The sequence below is a fragment of the Haemaphysalis longicornis genome, unplaced genomic scaffold (assembly GCF_048455015.1).
Source record: "Haemaphysalis longicornis isolate Haplotype H1 unplaced genomic scaffold, Haemaphysalis longicornis Haplotype H1 scaffold_4, whole genome shotgun sequence".
Lineage (NCBI taxonomy): Eukaryota > Metazoa > Arthropoda > Arachnida > Ixodida > Ixodidae > Haemaphysalis > Haemaphysalis longicornis.
In genome coordinates, this window is record NW_027526361.1 from 11,738,611 (window position 1) to 11,754,970 (window position 16,360).

A 16,360-nucleotide genomic window follows, 5' to 3' on the forward strand; every position below is an offset into this window, starting at 1 on the left:
CAGAAACTCTCCAGCAAGCCATGCACCACTGGTCTAGATGGACAACAAACATATTTACGAGTGAAACAAATATACCACTCCAAAGAACAATGCTTTTAAAATAATAAGCTGGAAGGTACCTCTGCGGCCCCAAGCTATTCAGTCAGTGGTGCCACTGATGAACGATGATTCGGAGCAATTTTCGTATCAGCGAATTATTAATTTTGGAGCAATTTGGAGCACTTAAATGCCAGTTTTGGAGCACCTTGGAGCAACTAAACATCAACTGCAAGATGTGTCCACAGCATCTCTCAACACTAAAAATTGACCAGTATTGTCCAGTAATTGACATGGAGGTCAGATCCGATGGAAGGCACTTTTTAAGGTGCTTTTCACCAATGCGATCACAAATGAACAGCGGGGCTGAAGAATAATGGTCTTGTCCTTGCTAAAGGAAGATTTTTCCAAGGAGTCACTGAAAACGCTTCCCAGTTGGCAGACTCGAACATGCATTAAAAATGGCTTTCACAATCAGCTCTCCCAATAGCCCAAAAATAGCCAAACAGACAATAAAAAAATTTCCAGCCTCCTCTTCTGCTTGGGGTTATATAACCAGGCCACAAGGAAAGGAACTGCCCTCCTTCACGCAACGCAGCACCACGCAGTCTCGCTGTGCAGCGACTTTGCCCTCCTGACCCGTATCCTCGGTATTCAATTGCGTGGAATGCATGCAGGCAACCAAGTGTGCGCCGCCATATCTGTGGCCAAGCGTCTGTTGCTAGGCGACGTTGTGTGCACGGCCCGCAGATCAGGCACCCTTCTTCTCCTCCATGCAACCACGTGAGTGCGCCGTCACTCGTTACATCGGGTTACGCGGGATGGCGGCACTTGTCCGTGTTAAGCACGACTGTGAAACACATGACAGTGTTTCCCGTTACGAACTCTTCGCCGAACACAAAGTATTGCGTCGAGTTCACTGTGAGTGCGATTAATAACATCTCTTTTGGCACCACAGTTTAGAATCAGATTGGAACGGAGCAGATGATGCACACCGGTGTCTTTTTTTTTCTTCGACGTGCGGCTGCAGTGGCCCAGGCTGCGCCGTGTCCGTGGCGCATCGGCCATGTCTGTGGCCGTTTCCAGTGTTGCTAAGCGAAGAAATTGACCGCTAAACTTTTGAACGAATACCGTCTATAGGGAATAGTGTTTCACGCGACACCAATCCGGACCTGACTTTCGCTCGAAATGCCCCTCACCTCGAATGGCAGAGACTACCCGATACTTTGGGGAGCGACCATCACATTCTGGCACCCACCATTCGCAGTCTTCCTCTCAAGCGTAAAATCGGTCACGCTACTCTCACCAATTGGTCCTCGTTCCACAAGGATCCCACCTCCCTGCCAGATGACATCACGGACACCGAAGAATGGACATCGCAGCTCCTGTCCTTGGTTCAGAAGTACACAACCGTTATCCCCCTCACAACAGCCAATCCCTCTGTGGACGCCCATCTCGCACATTTGTGGGAAGCCCAACGAGGCTTAGTAAACAGCTGGAAGACGCGCAAGCACAATCGCTCGCTAACGCGCCGCATCACTCAAGTCGTCCAGCGTGCCGCGGAATACGCTCGAACCCTACAAACGCAAAATTGGCGTTCATTCTGCGACAAGCTGCAGGGTACGCTTAGCACCAAGCGTGCGTGGCTAAGCGTTGAAGACTGCCCTCCAAGACTGCCACGTATCACCACATCCAACGTGTGATTCATAACTGCCCCCATCCTCGAGCCTAGCTTCTAAGACACCTTACAAAGGAAATTTTTCGGTCCCAGGCAAACCCCACCACCTCCTTCATCTCTGACTACATGAGTACACCGAACTCAGCACTTGATGCCCCCTTCTCGATTCAAGAATTGAAGCAGGCCCTCGCACGCATCACGTGCAATACCACCCCTGGAAAAGATTGGATGACCAACAAGGCCTTGTGAAATCTCGACAAAGACACCCTCAACTCCCTCCTTGCCCTTGTAGGAAAGGGAGCCGTGGACTCGGTGATGCGCTGTGGCTCTCCTACATTTATTGCTGGTGTGCAAGCTTCGGCCGAAACTGGAGAGCAGCATAGACAAGCAGCTGCCCAGCACCATTGTCGTGCTCGATCCCATTTGTGTCGCGTGGAACTGCTGACCTGACCAGGCACCGCTGATGGTGATTGTGAAAGGATGCGGATGATGATGATAGTGGCGTTAAATGCAGATGGTGTCGCCGCCACTACACCCTCTTCAACAAGCACTGGGCAGCGGCACCCTTCCTCCTCAGTGGCGCCCCAGCAACATCACCCTCATCCCGAAGCCACACAAACCAATCTTTATTGACAATCTTCGCCTTATTTCCCTCACATCGTGCCTGGGTAAACTCTTCGAGCACCTCGTTCACTCCCGACTTACAGCATTCCTGGAGGACAATAACCTCTATCCTCACACCGTGTTTGTATTTTGAGCACACCTGTCTACCCAAGATGTGCTTTTACAGCTTAAAGAGCAAATTATTGAAAATTTAAGCAAAACGCATCCCAGTTCCATTCTTGCATTAGATGTACAAGGAGCATTTGATAATGTCACGCATGCGGCAATACTCCAAGGACTCCAAACAACCAATTGCGAGGCGGCCACATACAACTTCGTCCGGGCCTTTCTCAAGAACCGCACCGCAACCCTCCATATTGGCCCCCTCCAGTCTGATCCCTCCCCGACTACGCCCAAATGTTCAAGCCCTACTGATCAGCCGCATTATGTATGGTACTCCCTACGTCAACCTCAAACCAAAGGAACATGCCAAATTAGATGCCCTCATCAGGAAATCGTACAAAATCGCCCTCGGCCTCTCCGCCTTCACGCCTCCTGCCCGCCTTCTGCAATTAGGTATCCACAATTCCATTTCTTAGCTCCTCGAAGCACAGTAGGCCCAGCAACTCACTCGCCTTGCCTTCAGCCCTACGGGCCGCACGGTACTGCATAAACTAGGCTACCCCACTCCTCTGCCTTTAGACATCCTCCACCGTATCCTCCACCGACTGCGCGCTCATATCTTCGTGTCTCCCATCCCCAAACACATGCACCCTTCCTTCAATCAAGGCAGAAGACAGGCCCGCGTCACCCGCCTCTGAGCCGAATACAACAAACCGGACACCCGATACACGGATGTCGCTCCGTATACATCCCGCCCTGCTCACGCACTGGTTGCCGTAGACTCCAAATCGGTTATTATTACCTCCCTCAGCCTCCTCCATGCAAGCACCACGACGGCTGAAGAGACAGCTATCACTCTGGCAGCAACCACGGCTTCCTCCAACAACATGGCAATCCTCACAGACTTGCAACAGGCTTGCCACAACTATTGTACAGGCCGCATCTCTCCCTCAGTGCTCAAGATTCTATCGTCAATCAAGTATCCCCACCTCATCCAGATTGTGTGGAGACCAGGCCATTCTACCGTCGAGGGAAACGAGGCAGCTCATGCCACTGCCCATGCTCTTACATTCCAAGTGTTTTTGTCGACGGAAGAGGACCTTTCCCCCTATCCCCCGGTCCCTCCCCGATACACTGAAATCTTATATCATTATCATCAACTACGGCTTCAATACCCTCTCCTTACCCATCCCTCGGCACACAGGCGAGGGCTCGCATTTGGCGTCAACTACAGACCAACACATTCGATACTCGATACCTGCTACCTCAATGGCCCTTCAACAGTTGGAAGGAGCATAGGGCTAAAAAATAGCTGTAAAACATTGCAATACAAATTTCCGCAAGCATATCACAGAATGCATGTTCTCTAAGCTAAGACAACAACCTTAGGAAGTTTCATCGTGGTCCCTACCACAGAAGCATGCTAGATATAGATTCAAAAATTTTAATGGAATTAAGATTTGCTAGTGTTTCATACAGTCGACACTCGTTACAGTGGATACGGCAACAACAGGCTTCGGATTAAGAGAGATTATTTCTGTTTGTTTGGTTGGTCCCCATGCATTTTAAGTGGAGTCCACTCCACACGTAACGGACCTGGCTGTAGCAGACTATCTGCCATAACAGACTAAATTTTAGGTGAACATTGTTTTGACAAAATGATAATAGTAGACTTCCACTGTGCCAGTAGCCAGTATGCTTTTTCTTTGTTTATTTTGGCAAGGAAACTACTAAGACTGGCAACACTGTTGGCGTAAAATGGGTCATAGGTGCAGCCAAGCCAAGCCAATGCCAGTGGCCATTCTTTTTTTTTTGCGACAAGCAGCACGAGTGGCAGGGTAGCTGATTTCCCTCTCGGATAAATTAAGCATAATTAACGCTGTCGAACATGGCAAAAAACACGTTTACATCGCCAGAAGTATGAGCCTGTCTAAGCAGACGGTCCGCTTGACTGTAAAAAAAAAAAAACAAGGCCACTGCCGAAAAACGTGACTCCGGTGAGATTGAAGAACTGGGCTATCGAATATGCAAAGGTTGAGTCTGCCCTAGGCACAGTTTTTTCTGTAATAAAGAGCTCGGGTTCAGTAAGTTAGGCATTCTATTATTCCCATGCATGGATTGTTCCCGTTCCGTTTGATAAAAAAAGGTAAGAAATGCCTCAAGCAGGGGGGTAATTCCCATCCGTGTGCAATCTGCTGCTGGCCGTGTGCAGTCCAACTGGCCTAACTTTCGATTTCACAGCTGTCCTTCATCAGATTATTTCGTGTCACCTGTTTTAACTGGCCAGACTAAGATGATTAAAACTGAAGAATATGCCTTGGGGGAACACTGGCCGTGATTGCAATTGTTTGACGAACAGTTTCAGGTAAACCAGCCTTGTCACTAAGGGTTTGAAAAGAGCCTGGCTGATTTGCTCGCCTGGACTGATTTTCATACCTGGTTATGAAATAACTAGCAATTGCTCCTAGTCATTTTTTCGCTTTATTTGCTCAGCTTAGCGTGCATTTCTACGCACTCGGCAGTGTGATACGCCTTTTCCAAGTGCTGGTGCTAAGTTCCAAGAGCAGCGTTAGGCGATTCTTTTACCCCGCCTAAACGCTGTGCAAAGACGTTGCAGGCGTGTAGAAGGTATAGAAATCATCTGCAGCATTTATATGCAATACTGGTCAAAGTTCCCACTTTAAGCTCATACCCTCCCTTCCCCCTGTGTTCGGATACTGCATACTTCGGATACTTGATTGATGATTGATTGTGGGGTTTAACGCGCCGACGCAACGCAGGCGATGAGGCGCGCCGTAGTGGAGGGCTCCGGATTAATTTTGACCACCTGGGGATCTTTATCGTGCGCCGAAATCTCGTACACACGGGCGTTTTTGCTTTTCGCCTCCATCAGAAAAGCGGCCGCCGCGGCCGGGAATCGAACCCGCGACCTCGTGCTCAGCAGCGCAACGCCTTAGCCACTGAGCCACCGCGGCGGGTCATACTTCGGATACAGCGGACATTTTTTTTTTTTTTCCGGGTTAAGAGGGCCCATTGTAATGGGAATAGACCGTAGCACTGCACCTATCTGCTCATGACTATGATAGCGTCCTGTAATTGCCACCTCATTTTGTGCAGGTGGCATAGCTCTTCCCATAGCCTTTCGATAACAACACATTTGCTACTTTCGAAGAGACAAAGTCAACAGACTTGCAGAAAACCTTTGCTCCGTTCAACTGCCCACACATTTATCTTACCAGTCATGCTGATGTGTTGTCTGTTACCTTATCCCCTGCGATGCCTCTGAGCAGCAAGTGAGGGCGAGCCTTTCAGCCGTGGTGTTTGCCTCACCCGTCTGGGCTTTCTGTCGCCACAAGTCACTCTTGTCAGTGACAACACTGGGTGAATGTCTGTATCGAGCCTGCAAGTTCCGATTCCCTCTGCTCTGCCTGGCTCAGCGCCACTGTTTCCTTACGCCAAGAAGGCATCAGGCGACACTATGCGACACACTGGCAGCTGAGGGTTTCCGATCAAAGTGCCAGCCACATGTCCACAACTCACCGAGTGCCAACGGCACCGAGGCCTTGCTCAGTTGTAACAGTGTGCCCGATTCAGATTTCGAGTCAGATTTTGGGAGTTTAACGTGCTCAGGCTACGCCTGGGCCGTAAGGCGTGTTGTAGTGGAGGGCTCCGGATTAATTGCCACCACCTCGGGATCCTTAACAGGCACCGAATCTCAACGCACAAGTGCTTTCACTTTTTGCTTCCACCTGAAAAACAGTCGCCATGGCTGAGATCAACCCGTGCCCTTGGGCTCAGCAGCACACCACCTTAGCCGGAGACAGTGTGCCTGCGCTTAACCCCAAACCAAGGAGGCTATGAAACTTCACTGCAGTCCAATCTGTCTCGTACACAAAACAGGAAACTGAGGTTGTAGTTGTTAGATCCTGTGATGAATTGAAAGGGCACAAACCTTTGAGCTCGTATGCTGGAGAACGGGCCAGAGTCATCATTGTGGTAGACTTCACGCAAATGCCCGATTCGTTGACATCCGGTCCATCCATCCAATTGTACTGGTGAAGCTGCAAATTAAAAATCGCTGTTAGCATAAAGTCGGTTGACCAGAACAAAAAGGTAAATAATTGGGACTAAACAGTCACAAATTATAGTAGGCATAGCATAATTAAAATGAAAAGATGTCCTGTCTGCGCAACAAATTCATGACACAAAGTCAACACTGGCTCCACTTGTGCTCCTGGCACTGTATCACCAGTAGCAGTTAATCAAAGTCCCTTCGGTAATTTTCTATCATGCACTTGCTTGTTTCATCAACCTTGCCTCACTCGACATCTCCTAGAAGGAATAAAAAGAGGAGGCGTGGAAAAAAGTAGCCTCACTTGAGAGCAACTAAATGTGTGGCGTTTCCTTGGTTGGCTCAGCCATGCAGCCTTTGATACATGCTTCATTCGCAACTTACCAGAATTATACATTTCAATTTATTACCAGCCTTCTCAGTAACATCTTCCCTCACCCTGTCCACATCAGCAAGGAGGGTGCAGTTGTCCTTGGGGATGTGCAGGTGCTCCCCGGTGAGGTAGGCCATGATCAGGCGCGCCCGCACAGTGGATGGATTGATGTTGTGGCCGTGGGGGTCCACACTCACGTACAGAGGGAACGGCCTTGTCTCTGCAAGGACACCCACTCTCTTCTAGGTCCTCCCACATATGGTCTCTGGCACAAATCGCTGGTCTCGTGTTTTCCAAATTACGCTTATTTCGAATGCTGTGCCCATGTAGGGATAGCTGCAAAATTGGTTTTTGGAAATGCTACCTGGCTGGAATACTGTTTCCTGAAAAGCCCTTTTTGTCATCGCTACAAGCAGCCCTTCCTTCAGATGCAGGTTTTCCTCACTACCAAGCAGTAATCGGGGCACATTCTTATCCTTCCAGGCTAGCAAGCAGGCTGCATGGTGCGTGCCCCTTCATAACACCAACGCAAACACAGCGTCTATTTTTCATCATCGACTCAATACCCTTGTGGAACAATTATGGCAAGCAGCCTTCCACAGGCTAGAAGCTTAATTAAACCAGGGTACGTGTCAAGATGCTTCATTTATTAAAAAGCAGCATATCCCGAGAAACAGGCAAACAAGTAAGTGACAAGGACTTTAGACTTTCTTACACATATCAGACCCAGTAGGAATAAAGTGGATAGAAGTCTGCAATGCCAAACAGTGCACACTACAGTGTCCCCTGCGACTTTCATCATGCGCAGCCCCATGGCACGGAAGCACCGTTTGGTTTCAGCAGCTTACGTAGGCACCCGTTTGGCTCATCCGGCAGAGCAATGCACAGCCTGTTTCCGGTGCTAGCGGAATGCTCCGGTTCTAAATAACGTCAGGGTAGACACTACTTCCCACCCAAAAGAACAAAGTTTGTGCAACCAATGCAAGTGAGCATCCATTACCTTGCGAGCTGTTTTATTTTTAGTACAGCTTTATAGTGTATCACATTTCAGCAAGCTATTTGGCAGTCCCTGCACTTTCGATATTACCATGCTTGGCTGTTTACTCAAAGTTCCGCAATCAACCATGCTGTGACATCCTGGCCCCTTTGTAAAAGAACCAAGCATACTTCTTACACAATATAACTGGCACACACTGTTCGAAAAGCTGCAAATTGTAAAAGCAATGCATCCCTTCAGTGACGACATGGTTCAAAAAACAACCGTTTCCACAAGATATTCCGCAGCCCGCAACACTCATTTGCTGCTAATTCATAGGCAAACATTAAGAAAAAATGCACTACTTGCTCCCAGCCAAAGAAAAGTTGATCAACAAAGCCTGATCAAACTGCGCACACTCATGCTACTAACTGCAAAAAATGATTATAGAATACACACGAGTACACTGCCCTGTGTGCTGTGACATTCACCGCACTGTGCCAAGCGAGGGCAGCACTATTGTTTCCTGCGGAAGGTGACTAAACTACTATGATTTGGGGAGCAAACAGCAGCCCCTGTTTTCCATGCTGGCCAGCGTTGCCAGAGCCGTTAATGTTGAAACCTCTGCTCCCGACAAACACCCCACCAGTGGCGTGCACAGAATGCCTCACTGCAAATCACAGAATGCAACTTACTCTCAGCGGAAATAAAGGCCCTCTTCGTCACTTCTCCAAACAGGGTGCACGTGGCGTTCAGGATGTAGCACTCCAGCAGTTCTGCTGTCTGCACACAGACAAGGGGGCGGGCACAGCGCCTTACTGCAGGAGTACGAAAAATTGAGCTGGTTGGACCGTGCTCTTACACGTGCACACGTGTGGGCTGCATATAAAAGCTTGACCTCTTCTGCAGTGTTGTCCCCTGCTTCTACGTGCTCTGTCTATATTACACTGTGACCATGTGGTGCTACTACAAGCTCGAGTGGTGAGACAATCTGCAAGTTGTTGCTGCTCAGCTTGACCATCTTTTCTAGAGCTTGAAGTTTTTAAAGTTCATCTTATGCTGGAGTTCAACACATGCTTGCGATGGCTTTATCTTTTTCAGCAAGGACAATCCAGGTTTTGCATACAGGTGGCACGCCTCAAAACAAATCCACACAGGAAGTAGAAAACAGGCCGGTTGGTTGTCATATAAAACTAGAAGCACCACCATAGGGCAATGGGCAATGACAAAGAAATTGCTATTTCCATCAGAACATCAAAAGAACTTCAATAGTTAGAAAGGCAGACTAAAATATGATAATGCTGTTAACATAACACACGGAACTGTCATAAGCCATAGGTACTGTCACAAGCTCAATTTCATTATTGGAAGATGTCTAAAACACCAAACACAGCCAAAATTTCAACTCTGAAAACCATTTGTTAAATGGCACTCTTAGATGGACACCCTTTCCAGGCCTTTAATCACTGAACATTAAAAAAATAATTTGTTGGGCAAGTTATTCAAAAAGGGGCACACACGAGCTCTCAAACCTGGGCAGTCAAACCTTGAAATACGTGACAAAATCCTACTTGCAGCCAAAAGGTTTGCTGGACCATGAATTTTGTGAAGTTGAGGTTTGTGCATTTCAGCAGCACCAATAATGCTCAGGGGTGAGACAGCTGAATCAGATTTGGGAGCAGTTTTTGAAGCAGCGAAATCTTGATTTTGGAGCAGAAGAACAACATTTATTATGTCACCTTAGGAGCCTAAAAATCAAATTTTTGGCAACTCGGATTGGGCAAGTGCACTTTCTAATCCGTTTTGAACGTACATAACACTGAAACAGCCTTTCAATAAAGTTTTTTCTAACCGAGTATCGCGATGTACAAACTTCACTACCTTTTTACAAACCATTTTTAAACTTTTTGGCTCAATGCATAGAGAGCTTAAAGTTCCGTTGAAAATATCGCAAAACAATAAAAAAAAATGCAAAACTAAGCAATCATAAGGCATTTTAATTATCATGTGAATGTGGAAATTATTATTTTTATAATCCCAGACTCGGCTTTACGCACAAGTGTAGAACCATGTCAAAAGGTGCGCAAAGCGAGGTGACAGTCGTTGCACCCCACCAGCCCTCCCCCATTTCCATTCCCAAGGTGCACGGTCACTATGTTCATACTTTGAGTAAGGTTGGTATGTTTAGCCACCTCCCTTTTGGCATTAAATTGCGCTTCAGATAGATGAATTATTATTACTAGCATGCAATAATGGCCTGTCCTGCTATCGGACACTGCTTGAACATTTTGCGGCGGTGTAGCCTGCGCCGCCCCTTCTGCAGTGTCGATCATTCCGTTCCCGCCGCTCGCGAGCTCGCTGTCAAAGGCAAGAATAACTCAGCGTTTCATAACACTGCACTGAGTCCAAAATTTCACTTCAAGCACGCACTGCACCTCAAACTCAAGGCCAAAACACGGCGAATTCGCGGGCACCACATTGTTCTTGATGAACTCCCATCTTTCCAGTCGCGCAACTTCCCGCAACAGATCAAACGACTAAATGTAGGCCCAGCAACCCTTATAACCAAAACCACAGTAGAAATCGGCAAAGAGCACTGCCTGAATTACGAGCAACTGCTTCACCCGGCGGCCATGTTTTCCAATCTTCACCACACCAAAACGGCGGCGCCCAGTAATGTCATTCTGGAGAAACGGCGCTCTGAAAATTGCCGTTTTTTCCTCAACTTGCTCAGGTAGTTTGTCGCCTCAGTACACATAATTATTTTTTCTACAGGACTTTGGAATGGTTTTCGATGGAAAAACTTTAAAAACTCACAGAACATAACATGTGCAACCCGACATTGTAACTTTCAAAAAAAAAAAAAAATTATCTCGGGGACAATTTTATGCGGGTTTTCTATTGATTGATCCATCAATTGAACCTTTACAAACACCATCACCTTGAGGGAGCTGGAAAATTATACCGCCAGTAAGCATTTTTCCCCATTGAAACTGACGTACGCATTAAAAGAGCCCTCTCAGACTGTTTTGGAGCAGTTTTGCACAATTTTTTGAAATTTTTAAGCTTTTGGAGCAGCCTGGCACAGCAAAACAAATTTGTATCCAAACTTCGCAATATGCGCAGCTGTCTCACCCCTGAATGTTACAGGTGCTCAGTTGTGGGTAGCACATGAACAAAAATCCCTCAGAAATTCCACCCATTTGTGCAAGTAATCAGCCCCAACCTGCATGGCATGCGTGATAGGTGCGTCGTTCTTGATGGACATACTTTGTGTTTTATGGATGCTGGCAGCACTACGGAGACGTTGATAACATTTTATTTCAATCTCACCAAAATGCTAATTAGTGTATCTTCAGTCTGAACTTGCAAGACTGGTCAGTGACGTTTTTCAGAAGTACTCCTGAGTTCGCACAAGGACAAAAAGAGTGCGCCCAGCAAATCGGTCTGCTTTAACCCTTTCAGGGTCACAGACGTACATATACGTCCTCTGCAAACACCTTGAAAATGGTCAATAACGTATATGTACGTCATTGCTTGTATGTTTAAAAAGCGCGCCTTTTTCGCCAACTCCCCTTGCTTGGCATGTGCTGCCACCGATGGCTCTCCTTTTTATTTCTTTATGATTTACTTCAGTGGCGCACCAGCTATCACTTGCACATCCAATAACGAGGGGGAGCGCCGGGTATCGCCCCCCGGGCGCCTCTCGCTTCTTGTGCCTGCCACAGACCAAGAGCGCCTGCGAAACTAATAAGGCTCTTTTCTCGTTTTTTTTTTGTATTTTATAGGAGCGGTGCGCCGTCTATTGCTCGCGCATCCGGCCGCTTCCCGCTTTTTGCACCCGCGAAACTGATGTTTATCTGATTTCGATGCATCGATGCACAATGCATCATTTTGTAGAAGTAGTAGAACAAGGTTTTTATTTAGAATTTTTCTTCTGTTACTCATGAATAAACCACACGTATGTAACAACACAAACCATTTTTTTGCCACTTTATGGTCACCCTAAAAGAATTACAATAATTTTTTCTCGAAATGGATTCATCCGAAGAATTTAAATCTGCAATAACAAAAATCAACCCTGGGGGGTTGCATTTGGCAAAAACATTCGACCTTCAAAGGGTTAATGGTCGACGGGGCATTGTTTGCCGGCAGCGTTTCTACATAAAGGGACCTGTGTGAAGGGCCAAGGAGAAAGGTGCTCCTGCGCCTACCCTGAACTTGTCCAGGGCCAGGCCCTTGGCGTCCTTCCCTGTGACCAGCTTGAAGACTGCCGTGGCAACGGTGGCTGCCAGCTTGGTCAGATGCTCGGCCACTTGCTCCAGGCTGCCCCCCGTCGCGTTCAGGTTCTCCCAGTTGTCCAGGAAGCTGTTGTAGTACCTGGGGGTGGAGGAGAAGGAGCAGCAGTCACTTGGACTACTTCGCGACGCAACCCCCGCTGGGTCATGCATGCTGGCTTGCCTATACTCCCGGGTTACATTTCATTTTGACGACAAACACTACAGCAAAAGAAAAAATTAAAGCCGTTCCGCTTAATGTGAAAGCTGTTGGAAGTGCAGAGCAGTGATTCACCATAATGGGTAGTGGCGCTGTTACTCGCTCACTGCTACCACCCATCACGCTCTTCGCTGCCCTGTCTCACTCCTCTCTTGATGAATATGCAATTCAAATTTCCCGCCTTCACAGCACCCCCTGCCTGAAACTGCGCCAGTGGGAGTTCTGTTCTTCTTAATTTCGCATGTGCAGCTGTTTTGAGTCATTTCGTGCAATTTTTTCCTTGCGTGGCTGGAGCCTTTCCGCGTCATTTCGAATGCGCCATTTTTTTTCCTTGCGCGGCCACTTTCTTCGCTTACAATCGTAAAAACCAATCCAACGAGCGTTCCTAACTAAATGAATGCGGGGGCTGCTGGTTATATACACAGATTTTGCCTGAAATGTAGCTGCAATTTTCTTTACGCTAAACAACGGGGTGACAAGCACAAGCGGTTCCAAGGTTCGAACGGTTATGACGAATTAAACCGTGTGGTTTTTGAAGCCTCAGCGCGACTCCCTGACGACGGTATGCCAGGCTTTACTTGGGTCCGTTATCTCGCTGCGCTGCCTGGTTCTGGCAGACGCTTGACATCGACTGTTAGTAAGTTCCGACAACAAGGCGAGCCCATAAAGTGCTCCGCACTCAAAACTGCAGCACTCGTGATGTCATGAACGGGACTCGATCATATCAAACACGAGAACTACGAGAATGCGCTCCCTTTCAATTGAAAGGGTGTTCCAAGTGTGATTGCACCTTGGGGCAGGGTGTATCGACAACTCCCGCCCTTTCCCTTTCCATGGGTCATCCGAGGAACGTCATGGTCTCCTCCATTCTGGCAGTCTTCGAAGCTGACCAGATACCTCAGCACTAAAACACAAAGCACTACTCAAGCGAACAGCTGAAGTGTTCCACAGGCACCCGAGGGAAGAACCAGTTTAACGAGCACGTATCCCCAATAAGGCCACATTACAATTCAAAAAAGGAAGACAAAAAAAGGGGGGCGGGGGGGGGGGGGGGGGCGGCGTCTAACAGGTGCAAAGGCACTGAAAAGGAGTTTGACATGCCTGACAGTACAGTTATTCTGTGATGCCAGGGGGAAGAGCAACATGCGACTCCAGATGGCTAAAGGGGAACTCTAGACCTCCGCTGGGGAAGGGGTACCTGTTGCGGAACTTTTGGTCATGGTTGGTGATGACGACGGCAGCGATCCCTTTGTCTTTCTTGAGGAACCGCTGCACTGATGACGGGGGCAGTGGCTGGTCAGCAGGTGATGTCTTCACCGGGAGTTGCAGTGACTCGGTTGAGGCCGCCGTCTTGATCTCATCCACGAGCTCCTTAACCTGGAAATTAGCCGAGGAGAGAGGACACAAACCAATAAGTCCCACAACTGAGTCTCGGACACTCGAGAATTAGTCATGGTGACTCCATTGGTGAGGTTGCTCCTATGTGTTGTAAAGTCCAAAGCCAATTAGGAGTTCCTCATGTCAAACCTCTTCCTGGACACCATCTGAGAATTTGAATTGGCATTTGCCCATTGCAAAATGGCACTGCTGCATGTCAATAAGCATCAAAATATGCATGCATGCAGAGTCAGATTATATATATATATATATATATATATATATGTATATATATATATATATATATATATTATATATATATATATATAGACTGAAGATAAAAACTCACACAGAGCGCGAAAAAAATAAGGTTAGTAGAGACAGAGACAAACGAGAAAGACGTAGAAAATAAAAATAAGTTTACTGACGTTTCAGGGAGAGGACTCCCTTTCTTCAGAGTACAAAATAAGTTCGTTTCAGAGCTATATATATACAGAAAATGTAGCAAGCACGAGGGCAAGGTAAGAGGAGGGAGAGTTTGTACAAATGGATCATGGTTGGTGGGTGAAGAGAGAGCGGGAAAATAAATTATAAAAAGGATAATAAGAACACACAGTCACGCAGTACGAACTTGGAAAAAAAAAAGAGAGAGAGAGAACCAAACACAGAGAAAAAAAATAATAATAAATAACAAGGTAATTTCCTCCCCCGTGGCAACGGGGGTGAAAGAGGGGTAAAAACCAGATATGTCCATGCCCGTGTTTGACATGGGCAAAAAGATTAGTCACGCGGAACGAAGACGTTCCAAAGAAGATATGCACACAAAGGGCGAACATCTTCCCATTCACACCCGTTCTAGGAATCCAAGTAAGGTCATTGAAACAAGAGACACGTGACTTCGGTTGGTGGGAGGCGGGGGTCGCGCCCAAAAGCAGTAGGACAGGCAGTTTCGACAGGAAAGAGTGTACATTGGTATACAAAGAGCGACGAAATAAATAAATAAAAAATAAAAAATAACCAGGTAATTTTCCTCTCCCTTGTGGCAACGGGGGTGAAAGAGAGGTCAAAGCAAGATATGCCCATGCACGTGTTTGACATGGGCAAAAAGATTAGTCACGCGGAACAAGGAAACGAAGATATGCAAATGCACACAAAGGATGCCCATACACACCCGTTCTAAGAATCCTGGTAAGGTCATTCAAACGTGAGACACGTGGCTTCTGTTGGGGGGAGGCAAGGGTCACGCCAAAAAGTAGTAGGGCAGGTAGTTTCGACTCGAAATGAGTGTACATTGATAGGAAAAAAAAAAAAAAAAAAGAGAGAACATGCAGGTGCACGCGTATGACGCGGCAACAAGTGGTATTCATCTGCCCGGCGCATGGTGCCAGTTCAGGGAATGCCGAGGCGGTCAGCAACGAATATTAGAAAACAACAATACAAAAAAGAAAGAGGACACGAAAACAATCACACATGCTCGCGTTCACAAATTAATTACAAGGTGAGAATATAAAGCTAAAAATGGTACTGCAGCCTTCTACCCAGAACACAATGTCCAGACTTGTTCATCAAATTTGGTTCAGTGAAGCCATTGTGCTAAAAAACGTTGTGCTAGTACGAAACTATACCCAACCACGGGAGCTCGCCAACTAGTGGGAGAATATTATTAAGGGAAAGAAATGAACAGGCATAACACTAGCCTGAGAAATGCAGCCGAAATTTTAATCAGAGGAAAGACAGGTTAATTTCCCATAAATTTCATTTATGCCAAACGACGCTGATTTAAACTTATAGATTAGATAAGACTCACGAACCTCGCGATCGTGATGCGTTTTAAAACTAGATTCAAGAATTGTGGCCTTCAGTTGTTCAAAAGAATGACCAGGAGTGTTAACATGCTTTGATAGAGGCAAAGAAGGGCAGGTTTTTGCATGGGAGCGGTGATTGTTAAACCTCAAACGAAAGGGTGTTTCAGTCTGACCAATGTATTGTTTGCCGCAGAGGGTGCATTCCAGCAGGTATAAGACGTTGGCGGAATCACAGTTAAAGTTCCCTTTTACATTAACATAATAGTTTGAAGCTGTGCTGGCGGCGCGCTGTGTGGTGGTCATTTGTGGGCATACCTTACACCGTGGTTTGTTACAGGGCATGCAACCAGTAGTCTGTGGTCGGCTGATGCTGGATTTAGTGAGAACGTCGCCCAAATTTTTGCTTTCGTCATTCGTGTCACCCTTCTTCCAATTGCTCGCACATCTGATTCAAGTTTTCCTTCAAGGCGCTTAGTCAGGCACCAAGTTTCTGCCTTGTAAGACATCACGAAGAAAGTTTTGGCGTTTTGGCGTTTCTCCAAAATCGCTTACATCCTGTCTCGAGGGTGCACTCAGAAAGCTTGAATGGGAAAAGTAAGGGATGCGAGTGAATGGAGAATAATCGTGCCACAAGAAATTTGCAGACCACATTATTGTGTTTCGTAAATCAATGAAATAACTGCAAAAATGCTTCAGGAGCTACACCCAGAAAGCTCCTAATATGGGGAAAAGATTAATAAATAAAGAACGCAAAAGTAGTGCTGAAAACACGCACAAACGCTTAAATTAACATACGTAATTGAATAGTTGAAAAGGTGGG

General features: G+C 46.9%; 1 protein-coding gene across 1 annotated transcript in view; it reads right to left on the reverse strand.

The window, feature by feature from the left end:
• Nucleotides 1-16,360, reverse strand: part of Nct (Nicastrin) — a 34,338-nt gene that overhangs the window by 4,815 nt on the left and 13,163 nt on the right. The window contains exons 10-14 of the mRNA XM_077705960.1: nucleotides 13,557-13,735; nucleotides 12,076-12,241; nucleotides 8,557-8,644; nucleotides 6,951-7,105; nucleotides 6,393-6,501 (exon numbers count right to left, since the gene is read on the reverse strand). Of these exons, the coding sequence (XP_077562086.1) occupies nucleotides 6,393-6,501; nucleotides 6,951-7,105; nucleotides 8,557-8,644; nucleotides 12,076-12,241; nucleotides 13,557-13,735 (697 nt within the window). The remainder of the gene's footprint in view (nucleotides 1-6,392; nucleotides 6,502-6,950; nucleotides 7,106-8,556; nucleotides 8,645-12,075; nucleotides 12,242-13,556; nucleotides 13,736-16,360) is intronic.